The 15,415-nt window shown below is 38.3% G+C and overlaps 2 protein-coding genes across 2 annotated transcripts in view; one reads left to right on the top strand and one right to left on the bottom strand.

The window, feature by feature from the left end:
• Positions 1 to 15,415, top strand: part of PDE6H (phosphodiesterase 6H) — a 143,628-nt gene that overhangs the window by 19,231 nt on the left and 108,982 nt on the right. The window lies entirely within an intron of this gene.
• On the bottom strand, positions 1,024 to 15,124 carry ART4 (ADP-ribosyltransferase 4 (inactive) (Dombrock blood group)). The gene is made up of 3 exons (XM_019744744.2): positions 14,434 to 15,124; positions 9,914 to 10,619; positions 1,024 to 1,632 (listed from the first exon to the last, which is right to left on the bottom strand). Exons 1-3 carry the CDS (start codon positions 14,602 to 14,604, stop codon positions 1,541 to 1,543), a joined length of 969 nt encoding a protein of 322 aa, XP_019600303.1. The 5' UTR covers positions 14,605 to 15,124; the 3' UTR covers positions 1,024 to 1,540.

Raw genomic sequence — 15,415 nt, 5'->3', positions numbered from 1 at the left:
GTCACTAACCTGCCAAGTTCCTGTGCAATGAAGCATAGAAATTATCTTTATGGAAATTCTGTGCTTGCCTTATTGGATGTACAGGCCGATGCAAGCTAGGTGACAGATGTGCAGTTGGCCCTGTTATTTTCAAAATCCCAATGTAAAGAAGGATAACTTTAGATGGCTGAATTCTCTAGCAGGTGATTTTATGCAGTTAAGTCCCCATTGAGTCTCTTCTGTCAGGGCACAGGCCCTTTAGGAAGTTCTACTGGGGTTAGATGAGCTGATTTTCACTTTTGTTGTTTCTTATGCAAACCTCAGAGGGACTAAGTAGTGTGGACTTCGGGAAATCAAGGTTATGAAGCTAGCTATCACCTTCACTCCCTTTAGCCCAGTATTCTTTGGAGATGAGATAGAGCAGTCCACCCTCCCCCTGCCCATTGCTCCAACGATGTTGTAAAACCAGAGAGAAGAGTTGGAGAACATTCCCAGGTATGAAGTTTGATGATTTATGCTTCTTAATTGTTTGCATGTAGCAGGGACTCAATATATCTTTCATTTTTGCTTGATAATTAGATGGAGTTTTAAAAAAAATTTTATCTCCACACATCCACATGCTTTCCTAATGTATGTAAATTTGTGGCGAATACTTAAAATCCAATTTGCCACAAAATTTTCTGTAAATTAACATGAGTTTAAATTTCAACTTTTGTAATGGTTTAGAAACATTACACCCCATTACTGGCAGTGAGTGAGATTTCACTAACATCTTTCCCTTGTATTTCTCAAGTTTCCGTGTTTCCTCCCATCTGTGACTACACTAATTTGGCCTTGGATACTGATAAAAAATCTCTGATGAAAATTCACTCCTTAGTTTTATCTCTGGGGCTCAAAGCTTTTCTATTTGATGAAGAATTTGTCCTTTGCTTTCTAACTCAAGCTTCTCTGAATTTTTCCTATTGAGGACTGAATAAAATAAGGGAGTGTCCTTATAGTCATCATAACTCCTTCAACTGCTTGAGACAGAAAATTTAATTCAAATTATTTAAGCAAAAGTATAGTTTATTGATTCATGTAATGAAAAAGCCCACAGTATCCATTTTAGGCACAGCTGGATCTAGCGGTTCATGCACTCTCATCAGGAATCAGTTTCTTTTCACGTCTCAGCTCCTCCATTGTGTGAGCTCCATTCTCAGGGAGGTAGGGTCTCCCTTCCTGGCAGCAAATAGCTGCTAGAGGCTCTAGGGGCATACTCTGTTTTCATTAATCTCCACTCAAACAAACAAACAAAGCTCCCATCTCACTCCCAATCCCAGTGCCAAAAAAAGTACCCTGAAGTTATCTCACAGACTGTGATTGGGTTATTTTCTACCCCAGCATGGACCTCTGTGTTCATGGAGAAGATGGATACTGAGTTACAGGCCCTCTCATAGGCAAGTGGGCTGAGCCAGCGCTGCATCAGATGCAGGTGGGGGGCAGAGTGATTCCCCAAGGGTATTCAGGGTGCCCTGACTGGAATAAAGCAAAAGGGTACAGGAAAAGCAAACGACAGTTTCCTTTATACCCCACTTTTAGAAGAGATGATGGCACTGATCAAAACAGAGAGAGCAGCAGTAACTACAGGAGCAGGCGTACACGTTATGCTGGAAGCTGTAAAAACAAACAAAAAAGTTAGAAATGTTTGAGCTAGCAGAGAGTTTTTTAACTACCTCATTTCTCCTTTGACTAACATTTATTAAAAATTTTTTTTTCTTAAATCTCTCTCTCTCTCTATCTCTCTCTCTCTTTTTAAGGAGGGCACAGCTCACAGTGGCCCATGTGGGGATCGAAAACGGCAACCCTGGTGTTATCAGCACCCGCTCTAACCAACTGAGCTAACCGGCTACCTCTGATTAACATTTTTTAACTTAGAAAATTTCTAATAAAAATATTTGAAGTTAGCTACTTTTAATAAAGTATTCTCTGAGATTTTTCTAACTAACAGAACTCAGCTTGCTTATTTTGCATGTGATGAAACAGGCACCAAGAGGTTAAGAGATTTACTTCAGGCTACCCAGCTAGTTGGTGGTAGAGATCCCCTGATTTTCGGTCTATATTATTATCAGTGTTATCACCACCACCATTATCTCCATCTTAATTATCATCTTCATCTCCATTATGAAAGCTAACATTGATTAAGTAATTTATTCTGTGCTAAGATCTGTTTTAAGCACTTGCTATAAATTAACTCATTTAATCCTCACTACAAACCTATGAGGAAATTATTCTCATTATCCTCAGTTTTTAGTTGATAAAACTGTGACACAGAGGTGTGAAGAAAATTGCCAAACTTCACACACCTAGTATGTAGTGTCGGCAGCATCCAAACTCACAGTCTCACCCAACTCTGTATTTTCAAGCACTATATTATCTACCCATATAGTGTATGTCCTCATAGAATTTTTCTTTTTTTTTTTTTTACTATAAGGTGGGCAAAAAGTATTTATACAGTCTTGCTTGGTATGTGTGTGTACTGCCTACACACATAATGCTCTTCACAGAAAGTAGGGAAAGGTTAGCATCCAGTTAGGTATGGCTGTTGGAAGCAAAACTTGAATACCAAATAATTATTGTCAGGGAATACAATGGGGTGTGGAAATAGAATGCGATGGAAGATAGAAACTTTTAAAAAAAAAAGCTCTAAATAAAGAGTGGAATCTCCTCTTCAACCAGACTTCACTGATTATTAGGATAGAAAAGATGTTTGAGGTAGGAAAACATTCCGCTCTGTGATTGCCTCAATATTTAACCATATTGTTTGATGGGATGACCAGATGATGGAGAAATATTTTCCCATTGCTTTCATGATATGTCACATGATATATAAACTTTTTGTTTCTGAGAATTTCTATTTGGCATTATGTATCTATCTACATATCTATATCTATATCTATATATCAACAATAATTTTCACATCCCCACCCCCAGTTTTCACCAATAATAGTAGACAAGGAAAATTAATAGTACATATTTCTAAGATTTTGTCAGTTTGTGTTAAATTTGTATTATCTGAATTCTCACAGGGACCTAGGAACCAATACCACTTTAGCAGGTCACTCAGAATGATTCTCAAACTTTTGGTTTTGTTTTCTCTTCCCTGAGACTAGAGAATACAAGGCCCTCCAACCCCACCCTTTCTCACTTTCTAATGGGGTAAGATTCTACTGAATAGATAACAGAAAATACTGATCCACAGGGAGGCAATGTAGCAGAAAAAGATAGTGATTTTTGGAAGTGATTAGTCTTGGTGTTGAAGTTCTGCCCCTAACTGTTTGACTTGACCATGCTAGTTACTTTCTTTGGGTCTCAGTTTTTTCACCTGTAGAATGAGACCATCTCAAGGTTTTTGGAAATACTGTGATCACTACCACTGCTCTTCACTTTACATCACTGCTATTATGAAGATGATGCTCAAATAAGAGACAAACACATAGCCATTATTATGTTGTAATTATTCTCATCTTTCAAAACCACCTCATAAGCCCCCTTTCAGAATAAGCAGGATACTAAAAAATCTTAATTTTATTTTCTCAGGTTAAAATAACTTTTCTAACTCTTGTTACTTTTTCTCAACCTCTCTTATGGTCATTATCATTTCTACCTCTATTAATTTTTTTTTTCACAGACAATATACCAGGCGTGCCAAAAAAAAGTACACATTTTAAGAGATGTTATCTATGTATTACTTTTCGAAGTTGAATTGTATTACGGTAGCAATGTGCAGTATGATGTTTGCTCAAAAGATGGCGTTAATCAAATGAATGTTAGCATCATTCATTGTATTACAATTTTGCTACCGGTTTTTCCTTTCTTAAAATGTGTATACATTTTTTGGGCACCCTCTGTATTTAGGAATATAAATGAAAAACAAATCTGTGAATTTAATTACAATGTACAAAATCTTTCATTTGAGAATAACTTGCATTAATCTTACTGTTGTATTTGGCTTTACTTCTCTTTTGGACTATCTGTCTAGCCAGTGCTTTTTATTTCCTCTGTACCCTAGTGCAGTGGTTTTCAAATTGGAGGTTGTAATCCATTAATGTTTGTGACATCAGTTTTGTAGGCCACGACCATCACTCTTTAATAATGTGATAAAATAGAATAAAAAACACTAGAGTTACACTGCATGTGTAAAGATTAACTATTGTCTTGTTACATATACATTTGTGTGTGTGTATTTATGTATATGCGAAGTGAGTTATAATGTGAATAGTGACAGTCACAGAAGACTGAAGCTAATGATGGATCTCAGTAACATTTTTGAATGGACAAATATCCTGAAAGCCATCTATAGAGGCAATTGTCCTGGACTTTTTGTTCAAAAATATGGGAAAGGGTCCTACTTTTGTCATTTATAAACTGTTTGAATAATCTTACATAAATCATTTAAACTCTCTAAATCTCAGTATTCACATTAGTATAGTGGGGTCAATAATCCAATATACAGGGTGGTTGCAAGAATTAAACAGATAATGTGTGTGCAAGTCTTTTGTAAACTAAATTGCCACACAAATGTCATTTTATTGGTGTCTTATAACCTAATTTTGGTCATCTCTGCCTTCAAGTATACAGTCTGGGGAGAAATATATAATTATTACACCTTTTATTTCAGGAAGTCTAAGTCTGTAAATTATATGACTGTTCAGAAAGAAATAGTCAATCTCTTGAAAAAAAGCCAAAAAAGGTAAAACTGACATGCAGTATATGTAGTTAATTTAGTATTTTGAGACAAATGCTATCTATATAGACTCTTTCTGTTAAAATGCAGAGAGTAGTGAGCATTAATGTTTTAGAACGTTAGCTAGGAAAAAGTTGGCACTCAAAAGATGGTAAACATTATTTCTTGTGTCTCTTCCTTTGTTCTATTCTTACTGTCAATATCACTGACACACACATTTGTGCCGTTAAACTATTATTCCGCTTCCACGTACAAAGTTCTTTTCCAGAGTTTTCAGTTGTGTTTAAGAGGGCGTACACCGCTTGCTATCACAACATTCCCTCTAGGAAAGTATTATCCACATTTTATAAATGAAGAAACAGGCTCAGAGGTTGTCATTTGTATGCAAGGCCACATAGCTACTAACATATGCCCGGCTCTTACTGGCTCTGAAGTCTGTTCTCTTTCCACTGTTACGTGGTCTTCCAGATTCATTCAATTATGTGTTCCTTCTTTCATTCATTTGTGTGAGACAGAACTACTTCGAGGTGAATGTGATGCTACAAGTAGGGAAAACTGATTTGAGAAAACTGAAGCCCAGAGTAAAAGAAAACAGGAAACAGGAAGTGAAAATAAATAATGATAATAGTAGCTTAAATGTTTTGAGTACTTACTTGCATGTGTCACATACTATCCTAAGGGCTTTTACATGCATTGATTCATTTTATCCTCCCCAAATTCTTATAAGGTAGGTTTTTATTAAAAAATTATTGCTATTTTACATATAAAGAAACAGGCACAGAGAGACTAAGCCATTTGCCCATGTTCTCACTGCTACCAACTGGTAAGGTTAACATGTAAAACCAGGCTTACTACAAACAATTGGCTATATTTTTTTCTAGAAACATGCTTAAGAATTTTGATTATGTGAAACATTTTGACAAATAAATCCCTCTTCTTTGTGAATCCAGCGATACAGAACAGAGCATGTATTTGTGTGTCTACAGATTTTTGGCACAGATTATTTTGCTGGAGGAGCAACATTTAAGGGCAAATAACTAACATACTTTGAGTCTTACAATGGGCACGAAAACATCTGTTTCTATGGTAACCAGTATAGGTCATGCGAGGGGTGAGAGAAGAATTAAAAAAGGAAAGCTGTTGGTTTAGAATGTCTTAAACAATTTTTCTTTTGCAAACTCACTTCTTTAAATGTATTATATTATAATTTGACCTCTTGACTCTCTAAAGATGACAGATTCCTGAAAACTGTGAACTTGAGAACAGCAGCTATAAGTTAACAACCAATTTTGAAATAAATTGAAGGGCTAGAATACTCTTTAATCTACTGTCTCTTCATTGGGAGAATTACAGTGTTTTGGCTGGCCAGTTTTAAAGGTCTTTATGTTGTCTTTCAAATATGATGTCTGCCAGATTAAGGGAACAGGAGAGGAACCAAGGGTCACTGGCTCATAGAGACTTTTGGGGATATAGACTAGCTTGTGGCTTCTGCTAGGGAAAAAAAGTGAAAGGAAAAAAAAAAGTGAAAGGATAAGAAACAGTTTCCTGAGAGGATTCCATTTAGTGCTTCAGAATACCATGTGTGAATTCCCTAGGCTGAGGTGAGTCATACAGTCCAGATGATTGGGAGAGGTGAGGTGGAAAGTAGAAGTTATCCAGAAAATCAGGTCCGAGCAGGGTACAAGGAGAAACAGAACATATCACCCCAAAATATGACTCTTTGGCATGAGGATTATTTTGAGATGAAGGCAATCAAGAGCAGACTCAGGAAAAACTTTTTATCTTCCCTTTATCTGCCTAAAAAATTTTAGAAATAGGCCCTATACCAGGAAGAGTGCTACTACCAGAGATAACTTTTTCATCTGAGAGACTTACCTGCATGGCAGGGCAAACATTTGTTTACCAAACGTTTGCTCTTTTCCTGTGAATTGTCTTCCTCCCCTTTGAAGCCCCAGACCCCTGTCCCTTTTCTTAGCTCAATATGGTATATAAGTCTCAATTGCCTGGCTGCCTTTGAGTATCATAATTTTATGGGGCTCTTGTATATATGAAATTAATTTTTTTCCCCTTGTCAATCTGTCTTTTTATTAGAGTAGAGAGGATCTCAGCCAAGAATCTAGAAGGGTAGAGGGAAAATTATTTTTCTTCCCCTGCAGTACATTGATCTTAGACCAGGGGTGTCCAAACTGCGGCCCATGGGCCAACTGCGGCCTGCAATCCATTTTTAATTGGCCCACAGCAAATTCCAAAAATATATTTAGTTTACTTAAATAAACCAGGTGAGGCAATACGTACTTCACCTCGAGTGAGTGGCCCTGCTGTTTGTGTATTTTACCGCATATGGCCCTTGGTGAAAAACGTTGAAAATGTTTGGACACCCCTGTCTTAGACCATCCCATTGAAGGACTCCCAGATAAGAAAGACACATCACTTCCTTCCTCCCATTGTTCATGTATAGATCAATCCCATACTGCTCCTGGATGTTGGGATAGATAGAGTATTATTCATCAGTTCACAGAAATGACTTAAGGAAGGTTTCAGACATAGCTTACTCACTGACACAAAACATTGAAGTTAATAGCTGAGAGTATTCTGAAGCCAATCATACTTTTTTAAATTAGTAGAGCTAAGTGGTTGTTTTGTTCTGTCCATTCCAAGTCTATATAGCCCTTTTGTCCTCAACTAAAGTGACTGTGCTAACAACCAGCCAATGGCAGAAGAGGCTTAGGTAAGGTGGAACCAGAGGATGAAGCAGACTTCTCTGCAACCTTCAGTCAGAGCCCAGAGTCAAACGACAAATGTCATCCTTGCAGCTCAAGCTTATTGTTCTCCCTCTTACACTCTCCCAGGTAGTTTTATAGCTGTGTTGGCTGGGAAGACACTTTAATTCTAGCTCTTGGCCTATCATACAATGTCTCTAACTAAAACATTACCCTCCAAGACCAGTGGTATTTTTATTCTGCCATTTACAATCTTGTTTCCCAAGGCTGCACAAGCTGCTAATCGGTGAATTTCTAAGAAAAATAATAGCTATGGTAACTCACTTGCAGGTGACCACATTTCAGGTCATTTACATTGTGGCTACTGCTCCTTGGTCTTGACTAGGGGTTGAGCCTTCTAGAATATTTTCTCGTTCTAGCGAATATTGGAACTGTTTTTAGTCAATTGAGTTATATGGTCACTTGACCCAAGGCCCAGCTCACTCAGAGCCATGAAAGAGAATGCTTCATTTATTGACTCACTTTTTCAACAAATATAGATTAAGCATCTCTGTCAAAGGACTAAAGTTAATAATAGTTAGCACTTATTTACCCTTTATGGTATGCTAGGGAGTGTAGAAATAATTTAGTATTTTGTTTTACTTTATCTTCACAAGAGCCCTTTGGGGTTCTATTATGATGCTCATTAAGAAACTTAGAGAGTTTAAGCAACTTGACAGAACACAGCTAAAAACTGATGGTACAAGCTGGATATGAATCCAGATAGGGTGGCTCTGGGGTCAGACTGCCCGGATTCCATGCCAGGCTCTTAAAAACTGTGTAGTCAAGTTCCCGCTCACTAAGAGCTTACAGAGCAACACACAAAATAATTGATTCCCTTAAGTATGATTCATGACTTCAACTATCCAATCAAGACCAACCAAGCTTCCAGACTCTAGTAATATGCATGGCTTCCCCAGCTAAGCCTTAATTCGAAACCAAGCTGAAGTTGTGTTTGAATAATTTCACCACAGGAAAGCGAAGATCATTAGTTTGGGGCAGGGGTGTGTGTGTGGGGGTGTGTCTTGAAATATTTGAGTGTGGCAGAACATGGGTAATTGTTTCTATAATATATTCCTCTCCCTCAGTTTCCTACCCCTTAACATAAATATTGTATGCTTTTTCACTTAATATATTTTACTGTGCTGGTTAATCTCGTTGCTTCATGATAAGAATGAAGCAACAGTGTCCTAGTCAGGTGTACTTCCAAAGAATCCCGCAACCTGACTATGGATGTTCTCATTTTTTATTAAACCTCACTGTTTTCTTCATATTCTATTCTACTTGTTCATTCTCACAAACACCGATCTCTTGTGTCTATGGGGCAGATATGCGTTTCCCTCACACTGCTGCCTACCACTGCCAAAGAGAGGAGGATAAAATGGAATCAGCCATGTGATTTTCTAAAAAAGAGTTTAACAGTTTTCTTTTGTATTGTGGTACCTCTGATTTCTCCTGCTTCAGTTCATTTTCCACAACATCATCAGTGCTGTTGCTAAAATATTGATCTTATTGATGCTCCACTCCTTAAAACATCTAATGACTTCTCCTTACCTACAGCATGAAGTTTGAAAGTCCTGAGCATGAAATACATGAGTTTTTACAAGTGGACCCCATCAGAACCCTCCTATTCACTTTCTCCTCCTAGCCCCCTCCTACCTCCGACACATCCTACGTTCTAGCCATCGGGAATTTTGGAGATTCCCTACAGTCACTAGGCTGCTTGAAATGCATTCAGCATTTGCTGTTTTCTGCTTAAATGACGACCTTGTTTTTCTCTCCTTTCACTGAAAACCCCCATTCCTACTTCAAGTCCCATGTGGTCCTCTACTGTTAGGTCTTCTCCACTTTCTGTAGCGAGAATGAGTAGCTTCCTGCCTGAGCAGCCACAACCATTGCTTAAACACTGAGTGTTTTACTTTGTACTTTAGTGTGTAGACACTTGTTCCTGTTTCTGTTTCTCATTAGTCTAAAAATCCTCTTGGATAGTAGTTTCTCTGTATTCCTTTTACATTGCCCAGGGCCCCCATCCTAATTCCCAGAACATAGAAGGCAATTGACAGATAAGAGTGAGTGACTAAATCATGCCTCCTGCTTTACTTTTAGCATTCCTTATTCATGAAACGACCATGACAGAAAATTTTGAGTGATAAGGTGAAAATGCTGTATGTTATGTGCTATCTTTTCCAGTAGAGGCTTATTCTCTCTGTCTAGTATGCCCGTATATTAGTGCCATTGCAGAAATACATTTTCCTTGAGGTAGTTAAGGAGAAAGAAGAGGGGAAACCAAGAAATAAGTCAGGTTTCCTCTAATCTGTCAGTTCCTCCATTGCTGTAGGCCAATTTCCATGTTTTTGACCTTCCCCCCCATGCCCACTCAGAAAAATAACTTTTATAAAAGAACAGTAGTCTGTGATCCAGATATGAATTCAATTCAGATCAATAATAGTACCTTTTAGCAGCTGACAGTTATATGTGCTCAGATTTCCAGCTGACCGCAGTTGCAACCAATTTCCTCTTGGGTGGTAGCTCATGTTTACAACTTCAAACAACTCATAGGGAGGGACCAGGACCTCCTTCTTGAGAGAGAAGGTTTGCACAGGTACACCCATGCAGGTAAATATGGTAAACAGAGTTTGGTTCCCAAACTTCTGTGCCTCTTTTCTTAGGAGGGAGAAGGATAGGAATTGACCAAATCGAATGGTGGCGCCTGTGGAGGCTTCCAAGTAGGAATCAGCCTCATGATGCACCTCGTAACACTCAGAGACATTCTCCTTGGCAGTTCCTTTCCTCAGCAGCTGGATTGCTGAGGTCAGGTAGTAATGAAGATATTTGAAATGGAATGATTGTTCATATTGCCGTGGAGACGTGGCAGCAGTGGCCATGGCTTTAGTGAACTCAGAGTGAACGTTTTTGTTCAATGTGTAAACCAAGATGGCCACAGCATGTGTGATAGTCACATCCTTAGGGAGAGCTTCACTTCGGCTCAACCAGGTTAAGTGGGCAGAATTCCAGGCCCTGGAATAATTCCTTTGGGCTTCTACTTCTTTTGCGAAATAATTCTCTTGACTTAGCTCCTCCATGACCTGTTGGCTGCAGCCTTGGTACTGATCATCAAAGGAATGTGGTGTCAAATCAAAGTCGATTTTAATTGCAGCCTGTAAGAAAAGAAAAATCTTGATTTTAATTGTGAAATCAGATAGCAAATGTGGGAGCAGATTTTCTGGGCTCTGCAAGGCAAGGTATCCCCCCCAACCCGAATTTGCTGAAGTAAGTTTCACTAATAATCATTACACTGCTCTAGTCCTTCCTGCATCAGTGACTTGTGTTAGAGAGTGAGGTTGGGTTGATAAATATCACTGAAAGCTCAAAAAATACTCAAATCCCCAGGGAGGAAATGACCCTTTTGTATCACCAAAATCACAGTATTTTTTATTTTTGCATATTGAGTACGTTGAAGAAAACAATAACCTTAAAGTTTACCTAGAGTTTCTGTTTCCTCTATTGACCCCCTTCACATTCTCAAATGGGTGTTTGAAGGAATGTCTTTTTTATAAATACCTAAAAGCTGTAGTAAACATTTGAACTTTATTTAAGAAAAGACTTAAATGATGAGTAATGTTAGGTTCTCCAAGGGGATCCCCAGTAAATAACAGCCCTCTCCTCTGCCTACGTTCTGAAAAAAATTGAGGAAAAAATGAGCAAATATGAAGGCTAAAATATCATTTTTTTATTATTGAATATTGTCATGTTGGGGCATACATTTTCAGGTCTGACGGTGAATGGGCATGTTAAGAGTAAACCCCAGAATGAGGCAGATTTGCCCACTCAGCTACAGGCAGTACTGGATTGTGGTCTGCTCAGGTAGGGTTCTTGTCATGGAGGAACTCTGACCCCCTACCCTTTGCCATCAAGCTAGTTCCCAGGAGGAAGAAAAATAAGAGTCAAACTCAGCATATCCAGTTATTCTTCCTGATATTGCCAGTCAAGTAAATTTGCCCACCTCCAGGGTAGAGGAGTGAGTAAAGTGTTGAACAGTGGTAGGAAGTGTGCATAGAAAGTCCCTCCTCTTAGAAACCAGGAGTGGGAAAAACACATTTTCTAATGCGTAGTCAATTGAATATTACTTATGGATAATCTAGTGCATGTTAAACTGGAGTTAGAGATTTGAATACCAGTTCATTAAGTATCATCAGTCCGTCATGTAGAGCTATATTTCAGTGATCTACATCCCAAGGTATTTCCTGCTTGGCAAAGAAATGATGCTTTTCTAACCAACAGTATTCATTAAGGAATATATTAAGAGGTAAGATTCTATCCAGTCAATGTCAAGGATGTTGTGCGTGGAACTCAAATAACTGCTAAAACCATCCAGTTGTGTATGAATTAGAACAACTTTTTAAGACTGCTTAAACAATTTTAACCAGTAACTTTCTTTTGAGTGTACAAATATGATCATTCATAAGTCAATTGTTTTATTAGAGATGATGATAGAGTTAAAGACCAAGTTTTCCAGTTTTCTGGATAAGTGGGATTTGTATAAAGTTATTCTGCAGTTGGTATGTTTGGAGCTGGCAGTTAATTTTTACTCATGGTGCTCTATTCCAAGTGCAATTACAATATGTGTTGTTAGTGAATGTTTTCCAAAGCATTTTAAGGAAGCAACCAGCAATGCCCTCCACCCCACCCTAGAGAGAGGAGAGAGAGAGAGAGAGAGAACAGAGTTCTTCATGTTGAAATTTTTCTGGAATGTCAGATCACAACCTGGCAATTTTAGTCATTAAAATACCTCTTGAGACAGTGGAAAGGGGAAAATGAGACTCTACTGTCATATGCCCTAACCATTAACTCTTTTTCAACAGGTTTACAAATAAATTGAGAGACTCTTAAGCTAAAATAAAACAAATTCAATAATACCATGCCTTGTCAAGATGTGATAAACTCTAAAACTTTAATATATTACTAGATCTCAAATATGTAGACTATCATCTTTTAACATTAGGTTCCTTTTCATTATATAGAACTTTAAATTATAATACTTCTTTTGAGTTGGTCTATATGATATAGCCTGAAGCGAAATAGACTTGGTTTCTTAGAAGAAAACATAGGTAGTAAACCCTCAGACATTACACTTAGTAATATTTTTTATTGATATTTCTCCACGGGCAAGGGAAACAAAAGAAAAACAAATAGGACTACATCAAATGAAAAAGTTTTTGCACAGCAAAGGAAATGCATCAACAAAATGAAAAGGCATCCTATTAAATGGGAGAAGATATTTGCCAATGATACATCTATAAGGAGTTAATATCCAAAATCTATAAAAAATTCATATAGCACAACACCAAAAAAATCCAATTAAAAAATGGGCAGAGGACCTGAATAGGCATTTCTCCAAAGAGGACTTACAGATGGCCAATAGACATGTGAGAAGACGTTCAATGTCACTAACCATCAGAGAAATGCAAATAAAAACCACAATGAGATATCACCTCACATATGTCAGGCTAGCTATCATCAATAAATCAACAAACAAGTGTTGGTGAAGATGTGGAGAAAAGGGACCACTTTTGCACTGTTGGTGGGATTGCAAATTGGTGCAGCCACTACGGAAAACAGTATTAGTTTCAGGTGTACAGCATAGTGGTTAGACATTTATATAATAAGTCTAGTACCCATCTGACACTGTAGTTTTTATAATACTATTGACTATATTCCCTATACTGTACTTTATATCCCTGTGACTGTCCTGTAACTACCAACTTGTACTTCTTAATCCCTTCATCTTTCTCACCCAGCCCCCTCAACCCCCCTCCCATCTAGTAACCATCAGTCTGTTCCCTATGAGTCTGGGGTTTCCTCAAGAAATTAAAAATAGAGCTACCTTATGATCCAGCAATTCTACTCCTGGGTATTTATCCAAAGAAATTCAAAACACTAACTGGGGAGGATATATGCACCCCTATCTTCGCTATTTACGATAGGCAAGATATGGAAACTATCTAAATGCCCATCAATAGACAATTGGGTAAAGAAATTGTGGTACATATATACAATAGAATATTACTCTGCTATAAAAAAGAATGAACTATTACCATTTGTCACAACATGGATGAACCTAGAGGGTATTATGCTTTAGGAAATAAGTCAGACTGAGAAAGAGAAATACCACGTGATTTCACTTGGAATCTAAAGAACAAAGTAAACGAACAAAACAGAAACAGACTCACAGGGAACAAACTGATGGTTACTAGATGGGAGGGGGGTTGGAGGGGCTGGGTGAGAAAGATGAAGGGATTAAGAAGTACAAATTGGTAGTTACAGGACAGTCACAGAGATGTAAAGTACAGTATAGGGAATATAGTCAATAGTATTGTAAAAACTACAGTGTCAGATGGGTACTAGACTTATTATATAAATGACTAACCACTATGCTGTACACCTGAAACTAATATAATATTGAATGTCAAATATAAATTTAAAAAATAGCCATGGAAATGAGTCATGCAGCATGGGGAATATAGTCAATAATGTTGTAATAACTGTTACAGTGTCGGGTGGGTGGTAGACTTGTTGGGGTTATCACTTTGTGAGTTGTGTAAATGTCTGATCACTATGTTGTTCTGTGTGCCTGAAACTAATAAAAAAATTAATTAAAAAAGCAAACAGACTTGGTTTATTTTGCATTATTTGTCCTACAAAAGCAGTGTCTCACTTAAATTTTGTAGAGAATCAAGAAAATAACGCTATACCTCCAGCTTACATAATGCCACATTTATAAACTTAAAGAATTCCACAATTTTAAGTAATTCTTTCCCACACTCTTCGCTAATATTACTTGTTAAAATAGCTGAATGAAATTAGATCCCAGGTGCCTCCAGTTCCCCGAAAGCTTGTCAGCAGGAGAACGCCCTATTGGAGCTTTGATGATAAGAGTTCACCTCCTCAATTGTGCCCCAACTCGGAACTCACCGTGGGTCTCTGCAGGCCAGAGAACAGCAGCAGGAGAGGAAGTTGCACTTGAAGGAGCCAGATTCCCCTCACAGGAGCTGCAGTGGTCCGGGGAAGAGTCTTCCTGCGTCTGTTGGTCAATGGACAGCATTTGTTTGTGTTAGAAGTATTTCTTTGCTCTTGCAGCTTCATCCTGAAAATGAGTTCTCAGAGTTCTCCTTTGGGTTTTTTTTTTGCGTGAGTCTCAGCAAGAACCTTCCTTGCTGATGTCTATCTACGTGGAGACTTCCACTACCACCACTAACTAGTAGCAGTTTTTTCTGAGGGAAGAGATCAACTCTAACTTAACTGCAAAGCCGAAATCTCTGAAATAGCCAGACTTGTGCACCAAACAAGGGGTTCTAAAGTGAACTGAAATTAGTTTCCAATTAAAAAAAAAAAATCCTTGATCTCATCTGTATGCGGAAGAATTCCAAAGGACTGATAAGAGTGAAGTTCAACAGCTCAGCCTCGACTTTCTCAGAAGGCAGGAAAAGGCACACACTATACAGTGTTTGGGGCCAAGTGGTATTATCTTGAGCGGCAGGCTTTCATTGCGAGTGATATGATTGGCCTGTGAAGGTCGCCACCTCAAGATGGGCCTTTGCCAGCCTGGTCTGGTGCTGCTAATAGGCCCTGCCAGGAAAGGGTTGTCATGAAGCAGCGCTACCTTTTAGAGTTACTGTCCAAAAGAAGGTTCTCTTTGCTGCTTTTGCACGACACCTTTGACACTCTCCAATCCAGGAATTATACCTGTTGGGGTCAGAGCTCTTCCCATCAGGGAAGGCATTGCATCCATCCATACTACTTCAGTCTGTAGTGAATCCTAACGCCTGCTGTCTAAGGCAGCCTCTGACCAGCTGACACATCAGAAACAGGCTCCAGTGTGTGAAACTATTCCAGCACTGGTATTCTGTTGAACACTCTCTCTTCAGGCGCTTCCCTTTCTAATCTGAACATCCTT

The sequence above is a fragment of the Rhinolophus sinicus genome, linkage group LG02 (genome assembly GCF_036562045.2).
Source record: "Rhinolophus sinicus isolate RSC01 linkage group LG02, ASM3656204v1, whole genome shotgun sequence".
Lineage (NCBI taxonomy): Eukaryota > Metazoa > Chordata > Mammalia > Chiroptera > Rhinolophidae > Rhinolophus > Rhinolophus sinicus.
This window is presented reverse-complemented; position numbering and strand designations above follow the sequence as displayed.